Source organism: Hordeum vulgare, chromosome 7H, assembly GCF_904849725.1.
Source record: "Hordeum vulgare subsp. vulgare chromosome 7H, MorexV3_pseudomolecules_assembly, whole genome shotgun sequence".
NCBI classification, from domain to species: Eukaryota; Viridiplantae; Streptophyta; class Magnoliopsida; order Poales; family Poaceae; genus Hordeum; species Hordeum vulgare.
The window spans coordinates 79,820,249-79,834,665 of NC_058524.1; the positions used below are offsets into that span (position 1 = coordinate 79,820,249).

General features: G+C 46.5%; 2 protein-coding genes and 1 long non-coding RNA gene across 3 annotated transcripts; 1 reads left to right on the forward strand and 2 right to left on the reverse strand.

Annotated features, from left to right (window-relative positions):
* Positions 1-1,602: 1,602 nt before the first annotated feature.
* Positions 1,603-3,507, reverse strand: LOC123412069. Its single transcript, XR_006613397.1, has 4 exons — positions 3,368-3,507; positions 3,112-3,176; positions 2,066-2,144; positions 1,603-1,976 (listed from the first exon to the last, which is right to left on the reverse strand). It is a non-coding gene; the product is annotated as an uncharacterized LOC123412069 (long non-coding RNA).
* Positions 3,508-5,248: 1,741 nt separating this feature from the next.
* Positions 5,249-6,100, reverse strand: LOC123409414. The gene has a single exon (XM_045102324.1). It carries the CDS (start codon positions 5,995-5,997, stop codon positions 5,362-5,364), a length of 636 nt encoding a protein of 211 aa, XP_044958259.1. The 5' UTR covers positions 5,998-6,100; the 3' UTR covers positions 5,249-5,361.
* Positions 6,101-8,643: 2,543 nt separating this feature from the next.
* On the forward strand, positions 8,644-9,833 carry LOC123412443. Its single transcript, XM_045105390.1, has one exon. It carries the CDS (start codon positions 8,868-8,870, stop codon positions 9,642-9,644), a length of 777 nt encoding a protein of 258 aa, XP_044961325.1. The 5' UTR covers positions 8,644-8,867; the 3' UTR covers positions 9,645-9,833.
* The last annotated feature ends 4,584 nt before the right edge of the window (positions 9,834-14,417 follow it).

Consider the following 14,417-nt stretch of genomic DNA (forward strand, 5'->3'; position numbering starts at 1 on the left):
GCAATTATCGATTGACTTATTATATTGGAACATCATGCGAGAAAGAAACTGAAATGCCATGTCATCACATGCAAGCATCGACAGGAGCATTTTGCTGTTTGGCAACATAAGATATATCAATAGAAATTGTGTGGATGTCGGCCGCGGCGGCGACGGCAGGCCCTTGATGCTTCCGCGTGCTCGCCTCGTCCTCCATGCGCTTCATCACCCGGTGCGCATAGCCGATGATTCACCACACCCTTGCCAGTCTATACATACAACACATCAAGGAGCGATCGAGCACACTATAACAGAAACATGTACATTCAGATGAGCTCCACGATCTACCGCATTAGCTCGCCGTCGTGGACAGCGATAACCCTCTTGAAACACGGCATCAACGGAGGCGAGGGAGATGTTGAGCTTGGTCTGGAGGTCCCTGATGGCAGCCATTGTCCTCTCGATGGCAAATGGCTTAGCACCGTTGGTGTCCTGGCTCCTCAGCTTCCCTGCCTGCAAATGTGTTCCACTTCTTATCTTTGGCATGACTCGTTCTGAACTTCTAATGATTATATATAAATTCTGAAAGAAGCGAGTGTGCTCGACTGAACGTACCCTGACTTCAGGCTCTCCTTGTGACTCTGGAAGAGCTGGAATGGCTCCAGCGAAGCTTCACAGACGCCGACTTGCTCGTCGACGGCGTCACTCTAGACGCCAACTGTCTATGTATAAGATAGCAATGATGAATGCTACAATCTACTTTCTACTTATTTCTGTAAATCAGTTTTCTCAAATCAGATGTCAAAAGCATTAGTCCTTAATTTTAGGCCTCTTCATTTTTTTTCAGAGCTTCCATAGGAAAGAGCCAACAATTAGGAACAAAAGGAAATACTGGTCAAGATAGGAAACCTGCCTCCAGTTCTTCTTTTGCTGGAAGGACTTTTCCTCGGCAAGCATCTGTAACACTGGTTATAATAATTTCAGTTCTCAAAGTTACAGTATTAATCGCACAGAAGTGTTGTTCCATGTCGCCGCCATCAGTGATGAGGCATGTGTTAGGGAGCGAAGTTACCAACACGTTGATCAATAGAGCATTGTGTTATAATACACAAATACAACAAAATAAACAAATAAATGCGATAGCAGTATAGCGTGTTTTTCAAGAAACGGGAATGTGACATCACAAATTTTCAGCTTACAACAGAATACTTCGTGTTTCAGGCGTTTGAGTATGATCGCACAATTTAAATTAGCGAGTATCTAGTTCATATAAGATGTTAGAAGATATTACAAAGCTCATCTACTGCATTATCAAGAGGTTCAGATATAGCTGCACACCAAGAGAGAAGTTATTAGATAAATATTTTACATGGTGGCATAAGTATCTTGAACACCAAACATAAAGAAGAAAAGCCATGAGAACACCGTTTAGTTTTTGTACCTTCTTATCGAACAAACATTCCAATATGAAGCATTTGATTTCTACTCCATGGTCAAACTATAATCTTCCCTAGATAGAAATAGCAAGGGAGAAACAGATAACATGTGTTTTTAGTATTAGTGCAACCAAGTTACTCAGATAAACCAGCAAGTAATTCATCTTATCTCCACTCAGGCCAAATATCATACCAAACCAGCAAGTAATTCATCTTATCTCCCATCAGGTCAAATATCGTAACAAACCAGCAAGCAATGCATCTTGTAGTTACCTCGTACCCTTTGTTCTGACAAACTGAAGACTATCAGACACTTACATCTCCACCACACCAAACCGAATCAGAGAATGGATAGGCAAGGGCGCCAAACCTCCGAACACCCACTTATGAAAGGTCAGGTTGGTGTGGAAGAACTTGGGGTGCACACAGACCGACGCGGTTGTGCCGCGGTGTCTTCAACAGTCGGAGTTGTGCACCACGCTACCCTTGCACCCCCAGAGCACCGCCACCCGCAGCAACCGATTTAAAATGTTTTTTATGTGCATGCGAGCATTGTCAACACTGTCAAGGGCAGATGGAAACCATATATCAATAACCACATATGAAAGAAATCATGCAAGAAAAGCATTGATCAGGTCCAATTCAATAACCTGGAAGCTATCACAATCTACAAGATCTCCTAATGCAATTCTCTTCTCATAATCCACCATTGGACCATCTGTGGAACATCTGCACAGTTTGGGACAGTAATCACGTTTATTCAAATGCCTTCAGCAGAAAATAAAAAGGGCTCCAAGCATAAAAGCGTAATGAAAAATGAAACCCTTAACCGGATCAGCCGATAACCAAATGAATTGGCATATGGAAGAGGCTTCAATATCATTGAATGAGAAGAATTATATGCTAAATTTATAAATAAGTGAGATGAATATTATAAATTGATTGGAGCTAAGTCTCCAACTTAGAGAAAAGTAGACGCAAGCTCCAAACCTATCCTATGAAAAAGACATCAAGCTAAGTAACTAAGCTAAAATTCTACCATTTCTCATCGGAAGTGCCAAACCTTTTAACATAATAGTCGGATGGTTTAGTTTTGCTTGGTCAGGTTTGCCTTTAAATCAATTTAACACTACAAAATGACCCTGAATAGTCTAATGCCCCAGAGACTTTTTCATTTGCTGGCAGTGGAAGCTGGTTAAGTAGCATTCAAATTAAAGGGAAGAGGATGTGAGCATTAAGAAGGTGAGAACATATCCTCCAATTCACAGATTCACTTATTTTCGTCAGCAGCGATATGTTCCTCAGCTTCTCCGAACAACATGTGACATGAATGTATGATTAAATATCATGAGACGAAACAACACATAAACCATACAGTGTAGATCAGTAGAAGATCATCGAAAAAGAAAAAAAGAAAGAAGGAGAAGAAAAAGAAAGTGAATAGCTAAAATCAAAGGACCAAACACTCAACAAACAGCTAAAATACCCCAACAAAAATCCAAAGGAGCAGCAAAAGGAAGAACAAATCAGAACAGAAATAGGAGAAGTCAATCATATAAAGGGTATGAAAGAAATTAGCCAACTACTTGTAGACAATAACATATTGGATATCCTCTTGCTCTTGTAAGGAAGTTGCTAATCTAGGATTAAGAATCAACATTTCGATGGAAAACCGAAAGAGAAGCGTGGATCTTACCTTGCCAAATGAAGGGGCCTCATCCTCGCCCCCACTCTCTCATGACGCCAGTGAAGAACATGCCCCTGGGAAGCTCCAGTTTCAATTCAACAATTAAACCATCAGTTGCAAAAGTCAAATAATCCATGCTCGATTTTGAAGCCAGCAGTCTATCCAACAAATGGGTCCCCCATCTGTAGCGCATCTGAGACCGGGCAAACCAACCGGCATTGGGATCTCGCGGAAACCACGGAGGCTGGGGATGGAAGAGACGAACCGTGGAACTCGCGGAGGCTGGGGACCTCGTTAGTGCCGGCCTTCCAGAAGCTACGAAAGTCGAGGGATCGACCACGGCCACCAACGCCGGCTAAGCCGCCGGTCATCACCATGCGGCGCAGACGAGGCGCGGTGGAGACGAGCAACATGAGGAGGCGGTGGTTGTTCTCCCCTCCCGCTCGGTTTGATCTGGACGGCGGGAGCACCGCGTCTCCCAGGCTGCCGCCTCGCTCGAGAAGATGCCGCCGGAGGAAGATGCGAACGAGAGATAGAGAGAGGATAGGTTGTGTGTGGTGGTAGAGAACGTGGAGTGTTTGGGTTGGGCTGCGTATAGAGGCCTTTTACTTCCTTCATAAGATTTCTTTCCTTTTTTTCATCGCTGCGTACAGTAAAGCCTCGCCGACGTGGATAGCGCCAGCGTTCGCCCCTTCTGCGTAGCTTATTGTGTTTGATGGAAAACACGTGTCATCATGTGGATGGGGTCTCACACGATGGAGAATGAGACCTGGTCTCATACGATTTTGTTCCAGTTCGAGAGTAGATTGATACCTTGAGAACTCATCGAATGGTGAGTTCCCTCAAAGATAGCATGCTTGCGTCGACAAAGCTAGCGACGGCGTCACATCGATAAGCAACGCGTGCAAGTGTTTAGATTTGGACGCGAAGGAGATACAACAAGCACCAGTGGCAGCCACTTTCAAACGATGGCAGACGACCATGTCACCGCACAAGCAGTCGACGGTCTTACGGTGACGAACTGGTGGAATTGGGATCGCACTATGCCATAAACTCTTGTACCACTTGGGCTTGGGCCATTGCTATAGTAAATGTATGAACTGGCCGTTAAGCCGTAAACAAATTACGATAGCCTGCCTTCTCAATAATACGTTACGTACAACTACTATGCTTAGCTTTCCTATAATAGTGAAAGCTAATTAGCTTAGCCCCTGTTATAAGTTAATGGGGTGGCTAATCGTTGGGAGGAGCCCCCCCCCTCCATTAGCTCTGCTCCTCTCTCTCTCCCACGATGTAGCCACCTTTTCATGCAGCAGTACGGACACCTTGCGTCCGCTTTCGAAGCTGGCTGGAAGCGATGGCGATGTCCCTCGACTACTAGGGAGCACCTTCCCCGTCGTAGCATGGTTCTACATCCTATACACCATCGGGCGTTTGGTCATATGCACCATTCAGAAGCTCCTTCGCCGCATGACGATGGGCATCGGCGGCGGGTTTCGAATTCTTCGAAGGCCAGCTGCAGCAGGCGGAGCCGTGACAGCTACCGCAGGCGGACACGATGCTCCAACAAAGATTTTGTGAAAATTTCATTTTTATCTTTTCTTTTTTGCAACATGGATGTCGTTGCCGAATGACTTTTGCTATAAGAATGATAGTGCAGAAATTTCTGGTCACGAGGATAAGGATTGGGGATGACAAGTTGTATTGCAAAAAACAAAATCTTTGCTTTTTTTGCAACATTAGTGTTGTTGCGGAAGGAGTTTTGCAATGAGAATAATGTAGCAGAATTTTTCCTCGTTAGGATTGAGATTCGGAACGAAGTGCTGACGAATGGATAAGGCTGCTTGTCCTATAAGATGTTTCTAGATGATTTTTGAGCATACGCACGCGAGACATCGATCGGCCGAACTGAATCATTTTCTTAAAAGCAAATACTCCTTTTTCTGAAAATACTTATCATAAAAACAGATGTATTTTAGTTTTAAAAACACTCATTTTTATTTATTAGTGCGAGAAATAATTTTGAACAAAGGGAGTAATTAATAACCTTTCCATCAACAATTTTCTTGAATAATCCTATATACTGTGGATGTAAAAACCAAAAGAACACAGCTGATCCTCGTGGTAGCAAAGCAGAACCATTCACTTGGAGAAATAAAATAGCATATGATTTGGACTGTCGAAACAAATGGATATGCAGGTCTAGAGAGATTCACATATCGACACAAACAGCTAGGCATAGATGGATCGATCGATCAGTCAGGCAGCGCAGCCGATCCTCGTACCGGCGGCCGCGGCGGTGAAGAAGTCGACGGGCTGGCAGGACACCTCGACGTCGTACGGGCGGGAGTAGGCCAGCCCGACCTTGAACCGGACTTGGGCCCTCACCAGCACGGCCATGGGAGGCGCCCGCTGGGCACGGTCGCCCTTGATGCCGCCGGAGACATTTTTTCGAATTGAGGGGTCCTCACCGTCGATGCCGCCGGAGCTACTAACCAAGAAACGCTGGTCGAAGAAGGCCGACGCACGGAAGCTGCTCGAGCTCGCCGACGGCTGGAAGAGCGGCATGGCCTGGTGGACCACCGTCTGCACCCAGGCGGCCGCCCTGTGTCTCGCGCTGTACACCCGTAGCCTGGCCGTGAGGGAGCTGTACTCCACCCCCGCGCGGCCGCTCGGGTTGGCGGCGTCGACGGTGAAGTTTAGGATCAACACCGGCGCGCCCTGGACTTGGTTGGTGGAGGTGGCGGTCACGGAGAAGACGATGCGCGCGGGGCTGAGGATCACGGAGGTCACGACGGCCACGGCGCTCACGGCGAGGGTCACGCCGATGGCCGCCAGGATGTAGTGCTTCGGGCCCCACACGCCATCAGTGAACTTCCCAGTGCTGGTCGCCATGGACAATAAAAACTTAGTCTCCCCTCCTAGCTAGAAGTTGTCGATATGTGTATGGACTTTGTATGGTGCATGCGCACAAGTAAGAATGGTGCGGGGTGAAACCAGGACGGGTATTATCCCGATCCGTTGCCGGGCCGGGGTTTTTCCCATGTCCAGGTCCTCGCGGGGATCCCAGCCCTGTCCAACACAACGCACAGCAGGGTAATTTTCCCCGCTGTGCTCACCGTCTCGTCGTCCAGCCAGCGAACGGCAAGAGCGCAGTACAACCCATCTACTCGCCGGTGCTAGGAAATGAAAATGAGCAATATGAGCACATCAAATCTCAAACTTCTCGACAACATCATAAATTGTGGCTTAAAAATCGGACACAAGTCTTCCATATCTAAATGGAAAATAGCCGCAAAATCTGATTCGTTCTTCACATTATCGCTAATGTATTTCTTTCATCATATAAGCATGCAACATGAATGTTTTCTATTCCCTCTATACCTAAATAATTATAGTTAAAAAGAACTAGTTTAATTCTCCTCAACTAAAATTATTTAGGTACATAGGAAGTACATTGCAAATACCAATCTCTCACACGCCCGCGTCATTCCTTCCCCGAGCGGCACCGGCCCTTCCCTGCCTTCATCCCGTTCCGTCCACCCTCTCCCTCATCGTCGTCGGCGCCCCCCTCCTCTCTAGGCAAAGCCCAGAGGAAGCCATCGACGGTCGGCCGTGCTTCTTCGCTCGGATAGAGGGTGCAGGGGCACCACAAATTTGACGTGGGAAGGTTCAGAGGGATGAAGGAGGGTTCTGGCTCAAACAGGGCAGGATGGTGAGTTGTGTGTGGCACTATCGCCGGTCACGGGTGGCGAGGGGCGACGGTTCGGCCCGTGGAAGTCCAGTTAAGGAAAAATAGTTGCTAACCGTTGGATTTACCCTTAGGGACTCAGTTCAAATTTTCTTTTCACACAACTGAATTACAAATAGCATGTCATGTAAAAATGGTCATTATAAGTGTGGGCTATAATTTAAGGGACCCTCTATTTATCAGGTATCAAAAAAACATCTTACATAAGTAACCTCCATCATCTCTTTCTTCACGCAACCGCCGGCCAACACGTGCCTAATATAACCGCTTGCAATCGTCCCTCGCATCCGGCGGCTGTCATCACACCAACCCTCCACTCGATCTCCCCCCCCCACCGTCATGCTAGCCATCGCCCCGGCCTTCCTTTTAAGCCTGGTCAGGCCACGGAAGAACTCCTCGATCCCCTGCGAACCCCTCCACCACCCGTAAAATAAATAGTGGGGCATGGTTTTCCCCTATGATAAATAGTGGGTCAATGGTTTCTGCTAAAATTGATAGTGGGGTAATGACTTCCTTTTAAAATGGATAGTGGGGATATCTTCTCCAGCAACATTTTTGTTCACCGGTCCGACGTGAAGGAAGGAAGGAAGAAGGTGACTCATGCGAAAACGAATTTCAGACATATGAGAAATAGCAGCGGAAACCGCCTTGCCCCCGCGTCATCCCCCTGTGGGCGACCCTGGTGGCAGCGCCAGATCCAACCCCTAGCGACCCCCTCCTCCTTCCCCCGTCGTCGCCACCGGGCGGAGCCGCGGGGCAAAGCCCCTCGCGGTGGCCAGCGGCGGGGCAACTTCTCCCCTCTCCCTTCGGTAGTGGTTGGTGCGGGGCAACCAGTCGGAGCAGAGGCGTCGGGCGGACGCAGGGCCCGATGGCGCAGTAGTTTCAGGAGTCTCTAATGGGATCCCCTCGTTGGTTGGCTTGCTGCTTGCCAACCGATGGCGTGGGAGGGGCATGTCTACTCACGACGGCTGGATCAGGACGACGGGCGGTGTGAGCCGAGGCGACCTTAGCCAAACCCTACTGTTCCGCCCGCATGCGGCAGTTGCTTATGGCGTTGGTGGTGGCCCTAACATTCTTCTTCCGCCAAATCTTATTTTTACCTGATGTTAACCTCTTGGATCTGGCAGCTGGTGAGTTTCGGTCTTTTCTGATGAAGATCTAAATAGATTGACGTATATCGCTCTTGGATATCTACATTGAAAAATCTCCGGTCGAACGCGGTCTTATCATCAGCCAACACGACCTTAAGAGGACGCGACGTGAAAGCTCTCTTATTGGTGTTATAGGACATGTCTAAGTTAAGATTCTCAAGGCATTCACGGAGGTGGGGAAAGTTATGGCGGCTGTGATCAGAGGTCTTCAAGTTTCGATGATAGAGTATTTTGGATGTGACGAAGATTGTGTGCTTGGTGTATGGTGACTTGTTTCAGTGGCCTTGGTTAGCGGGGCTGACAGCACTGGAGGACTACATTTTTGGTGGCGCCCCTCGAGTGCCGAGTCTCGATTCCTAAGATGAAAATCCAATGTCTGGCCTTTATTGGTTGTACGTGGCAATGGCGTTGTGGAAGGCATTGTTTTTTGGGGATTTCGAACTTTTTTCCGGGGTGAAAGTCCAAGATCTTCGATTGGGCAATGACAACGCTTGTGCATTGTTTTCTTGTTGGATGCGTTGCTTTTGGAGAACCTCTTTGTATTTCGATTGTTGTCTTTGGTGGTGGTTAGAGTGCCGTTACTGCTAGTGATTGCTCACCGTGGCGTGGTCTTTTTTCTTTTTTCTGTTTTTTTTTTTAATTTTTTTGATTGTGTGTATCTTTGTTGTCTTTGGACATCTAGTTGGTATATAGAGACCGGTTGTAATTGATATCTTCACGATATTAATATTATTATTTTTTTGGAAAAAGAAATAGCAAAACAGATAATAATTAAATCAGTCACCGAGAACAAATTATCTATAAATAGATACCGGGAGTGTATCTCATTCACGAAGACGTACGCAGTGGTGGCTAGCTTATTGATGCATGCTACGTGCATCTCTAACGACTGTAGCTTAGCCAGTAGTTGCCACTTGTACGCGCACATCCAGAGTTCCAGACTGGTGCAAATGGCAGCCGCCGACCAAGGCAAGACGGCGGCCAGGAGGTTCGGATGGCTGTACGTGGCGCGGTGGGCGGTGGCGTCCGTGGTGACCATGCTGGCCGTGGCGGTGATCGTTCGCGCCGTTGTGGTGATGCTCCGCCCCGAGAAGCTGCAGCTGAAGCTCTCCGGCGGCCGCGTCGCGGTCGACTCGATCCCGTCGATGCCGCCGCCGGGCAACGAGGTGGCGCTCAACTTCGTTCTCAGGGCCAACAACCCCAGCGGGCGCGCCTTCGTCGAGTACACCAACGTCACCGTCCGGCTCACGGACGTCTCGAGCGCGTCGGCGGCGGCGCCGGCGATGATCGCCGAGTTCCCCCTGCCGCAGTCGATCCCCGTGTTGCAGCAGACGGCGCACGAGGCGATCGTGAGGGTGGGGATGACGCCGGGCGAGGACGTGCCGATGCGGTACGTGCAGGCGCTCTTCGAGGGACGCAGCATCGACGGCGTGGAGATGATGCTGCGCGGGGACTTCCACAGCCACGTAGAGATGGCCAGCGGGGACTACGTCACTACCAGCGACCCCGCCACGTACTACTGCTGGCCGGTGACCATCGCCGTCGGTGGCTCGTCGTCGTCGTCGTCGCCGGACTACACCAACGTCGTCGTCACCGACGCGCCCTGCCTCGACAAGTCGGAGGCCCCGGCCATCGTGTGATTTGAGGCTAGCTCCGACGGTAGCAAGCTAGTTGGTGTGGGTCAACCAATGTAAGAATCGATTGATAAGGGGAGCTACATGCATGTATGGCGATTGACCATCGATCCATGCATGCATGGCCGCTGCCTAGCATTTGCACGCCTGTCAGTGTGAGTTTAATTTGAGACAGTACGTACTCCTCTCAGTTAATGGTGCATGTTTCACGACTGACGACGACGACGAGCAGCAGCGGTGCAGAGGCGTGCAGCAGCGTGACCTACCGAGTCTTTCGCCGTGGCAGGGTTTCCATTTACTACACGCGACGCTAGCTGTCTTGGTTCGTATGGCTAGGCTCGGGCTATCGAGCTACGTGTAGTACTCCCTCCGTTTTTAAATATAAGTCTTTTCTATAGATTCTACTAAAAGATTATATACGGATGTATGTAGACATACTTAGAACGTAGATTCACTCATTTTGTTTCGTACGTAGTCATCCAATGAAAATCTCTTAAAAAACTTATATTTAGGAACGAAGGGAGTAGTAAGAGCATCTCCAACAGCGACGCAAAAAAGCGCGCGCGCTAAACCGGCATTTTACCGCGCGCGGGACAGAATTGCGCGCTCCAACGGAGGCGGGAAACCGCGCGCGCGGGAACCGCTAGCGCGCGTCATTTTTGCGGCGCCGCGTCCCGCGCGCCCATAAAAGGCAGCGCGCTGCCCAGCCTCTCGCGCCGTCGCCGCGTTCTCTCTGCCTCTCGCGCCGCGCTCTCTCTGCCTCTCGCGCCGCCGCCGCCGCCGCGCCACCATGCCGCCGCCGAGGAGCGCTTGGACATGCGTCGTCGGAAGGCATTGGCGTGTGCGCAGGCCGACCTCGTCAATGCAGGCGGAAGGTCCTTCTTCACTGAAGAAGATGAGCGTTGGTTTGACATTTGGCTGTCAACCTCTGACGACACCAACGACGATGATGATGGTGAAGATGACTGGAGCGACTAGGAGTTTTTTTTGTTTTCGAACTATCTAGCACCGAACTATCTATCTATGTTTTCAAACTACCTATCTAGTTGCAATATATGTAAAATAACTTTTATATCGTTTTTATTTTAAATGGAATCTACTTTACAAAATGTTGTGCGCGCTGTATTTTTGGACACTGCTGGAGCAGCGCGCGCGCTGCATTATAACGCGGCTGTTGAAGCCAGCGCTTATCCCTGCGCTAAACCAGCCGATGCGCGCTGTAAATACATTTTTTAAGCGCGGCACGAAGGGCGGCTGTTGGAGATGTTCTAAGTAAGTTCTGCCATAGAAGCACGACATGTCCATTGAGAAAGTTAATGGAAGGTGGCAGGTCAGATCGGAGCCAAGATGCATGCATTGGCAACCGACACAGGTGGTGGACGAGCAGTAACTAGGTGCTGGAGCATGCACGTGTTCGGTGCAGGGATGCTGCGCACGACGGCAACAGCATTGAAGTAGTTAACGACGATCCAGAGGAAGGTAGATTTGGAGGCAAGAGGCACCTGATGGACCTGCCTCTCACCAATCATACAGTATTTAGACGCTCCTACAATAAAAGTAATATAGATAGTACCATAAGTGTCACCTAAGCAAAAAAAAAGTATGATGTGATAACTAATAAATAAAAAGAAAGACAAATTGAGTAACTTAGCATGTTACTGCCTCTACGAGTAACATAGCGGATATCAAGACAAAATGAGTCTATAGCCTAATAAATGATAGGCCCAATGTTACTACCACTACGTTACTATCCACTGTGGAGGTAGTAACTTAGACTAGTAACATATATATGTTACTACTCTATGTTACTCCCTATTGTAGTAGTCTTATCTACTGCGCATTGTAATTACTCAATGCATACACTGCGCCTTGTGTGAAGATTAAGAACGAATGTGTTGTGCGAATCATCTCTTTCATTGATTGATCTGAATATTTATACAAGGATTTGGGACGCAAAGGAAAAAGGCGTCTGTACAAAAGGTGCCTGTACGGACGGACGCGTCCGTACGGCGTTTAGACTAATAACGGGCTAATCCCGTCCTAATGACGGTTCGCTAATCGCGTTGCATGTTTAGTCGGTTCGCAACACTCCCCCTTGTACAACGCCGTCTTGAGTAATCCATTATTGAAAGCTCCTTGTATATTCATCAGTCAATTCTTGAGATTCTCCCCCAAAAACCCCGTGGGAAAAAAATATGAGGAGAAATGTATAGATATGTTGTTAAAACTCCTTTAAACCCAGTGGGAAAAGTGATAAGGAGAAAATGATACAACATATAGTGATTATTGTCTCTTGATAACTCATATGAGAAAAACCTTCAAGAAGGAGAAAATTATTAGTGAGTTTTAGAGAACAATAAATATGCTTTAGATACTTTCCTTTAAAAACCTTCATAGGAAAAATAGAAAGTATAGCATATGATCTTAATGAAGATATTGCCTCATTAAAAACATTATGAGAGAAAATTTTGAAGAGGCTCATAATGAAAAGAGTGCAATGAGATGTGCCATGAAAAACTCCTTTAAAACCTAGTAGGAAAAATATAAGGAGAAATATGATATGGCATGCATCAATGCTTGTATTTAATTGTCTCGTTAAAACCCTTTTATGAGAAACCTGTTGGAAAAACTCATAAAGGAAAAGAATACAATATTCATTACCTGATGATAATTAAAAAGGGTTATGTTTCAGGAGATTTCTCCCCCTGAACTTTTCAAATCACGAAGTCGTCTCATACCAATTCCATGAATGTATTTCTGGAGTGTTGAATTCGGTAAAGACTTTGTGAACAGATCTGCTAGATTGTCACATGATTTAGTTTGCAAAATATCAATTTCTCCATTTTTCTGTAATTCATGAGGATAGAACAATTTAGGAGAAATGTGTTTTGTGATATTGCTTTTTATATAACCCATTTGCATTTGAGCAATACAAGCTGCATTATCTTCATAAATAATAGTTGGTGATTCTAATGAACCAACACCACATGTTGTTTGAATGTGGTTAATCATCCTGCGAAGCCATACACATTCTTTTGATGCTTCAAATAATGCAATGATTTCAGAATGATTAGTGAAGGTTGCTACAAGAGTCTGTTTTGTTGACTTCCACGAAAAAGCAGTTCCACCATATAAGAATACGAAACCTGTCTGTGACCTGGCATTGTGAGGATCAGATAGATAGCCAGCGTCAGTATGTCCTACCATAGTCATGTCTTGGTTTTTCTGGTAGAATAAGCCAAGATCTTTTGTGCCATGTAAATATCTAAGGATATTCTTTACTCCCGTCCAGTGACGCTTTGTTGGAGCAGCGCTATGTCTAGCTAGTAAATTTACCGCAAATGCAATATCAGGCCTGGTGCAATTTGCAAGGTACATTAGCGCACCAATGGCACTGAGATATGGGAACTCAGGTCCCAATATCTCTTCGTCATTATCCCGAGGTCTAAAAGGATCTTTATTCATATCAAGGGATCTGACAACCATGGGTGTTTTGGTTGGATATGATTTATCCATATTAAATTTTTCCAAAACCTTTTGAATATAGGCAGGTTGGTATACTAAAATTCCTGAGGAAAGGTGCTCAAGCTGTAAGCCTAAGCAGAATTTGGTTTTTCCCAAATCTTTCATCTCAAATTCCGCCATTAGATGATTGCGTGCTTCTTCGATATCAGGTGTACTTCCAATGATATTGAGGTCATCAACGTACACAGAGATGATGCAAAATCCATTTGAGGACTTTTTTATAAATACACAAGGGCAATCATCATTATTTGAGTAGTCTTTCTGAATAAGGAACTCACTTAGTCGGTTATACCACATTCTACCCGACTGTTTTAAGCCATATAGTGACTTTTGTAATTTTACACAATATGCGTTGCGATTTGCCATATAGTGACCCATATAAGTATGCTGTCACTACATCCATCAACTGCATAGATAAACTCATTTGTACTGCCATAGATATTAAGTATCGAAACGTTATTCCACTCATAACATGAGAGTATGTATCATCGTAATCGATGCCGGGTCTCTGCGTGAACCCTTGTGCTACAAGCCTCGCTTTGTATCTCACCACCTCATTGTTTTCGTTTCTTTTTCGAACAAAAACCCATTTTGCTCCCACAGGGAAGACATTTTGAGGAGTAGGTATCACTGAGGAAAATACCTCTCTTTGGTTGAGCGAGTGCAATTCTGCCTCAATTGCTTCCTTCCATTTAGGTCAATCAGGACGCTTGAGGCACTCCCTGACGGTCTTTGGTTCTGGATCCAGTTGAAGGGTTTCAGCAATTTCAGAGGAAAAATATATGTCAACAATTGTAGTCTCTCTATTATATGATTCTCCTGATTCTACATAGTTTATGGAAATTTCTTTTATACCCTCAGACTCTATATGATTTCCCACAACAATAGAGTCATGGTGTTCCGATGTCCCAGCTATTATGTTTTTATGCGCATTTATGCTGGGTTCAAGATGTTGAGCATCTGGTTGGTGTCCTTCAACTTGAGGTTGAATTGCATTTACTGGTAGAGGATTTGGTTTCCTCTGTTTCCGCGGAGGCTTTTGAGAAGCTATATTCCGGCTAACCAGATTTCTCCCCCTCTTGCTCTCATTTGGGGTTTGAGTGGTTTTAGTTGGTACCTCCACTCGTTCTGGTGCATTAACAGCGGGAATATGCGATTTAGTGACACCTTTATGGTCAGTAAATGCATCTGGCAGATTATTTGCAATGTGTTGCAAATCTATGATCCTCTGAACTTCAGTTTCAGATTCTTTAG

What these genes read in the sequence shown, in the direction of transcription:
- LOC123409414 (XM_045102324.1), bottom strand. Translation starts at nt 5,997, where the DNA reads ATGGCGACCAGCACTGGGAAGTTCACTGATGGCGTGTGGGGCCCGAAG.
- LOC123412443 (XM_045105390.1), top strand. Translation starts at nt 8,868, where the DNA reads ATGCATGCTACGTGCATCTCTAACGACTGTAGCTTAGCCAGTAGTTGC.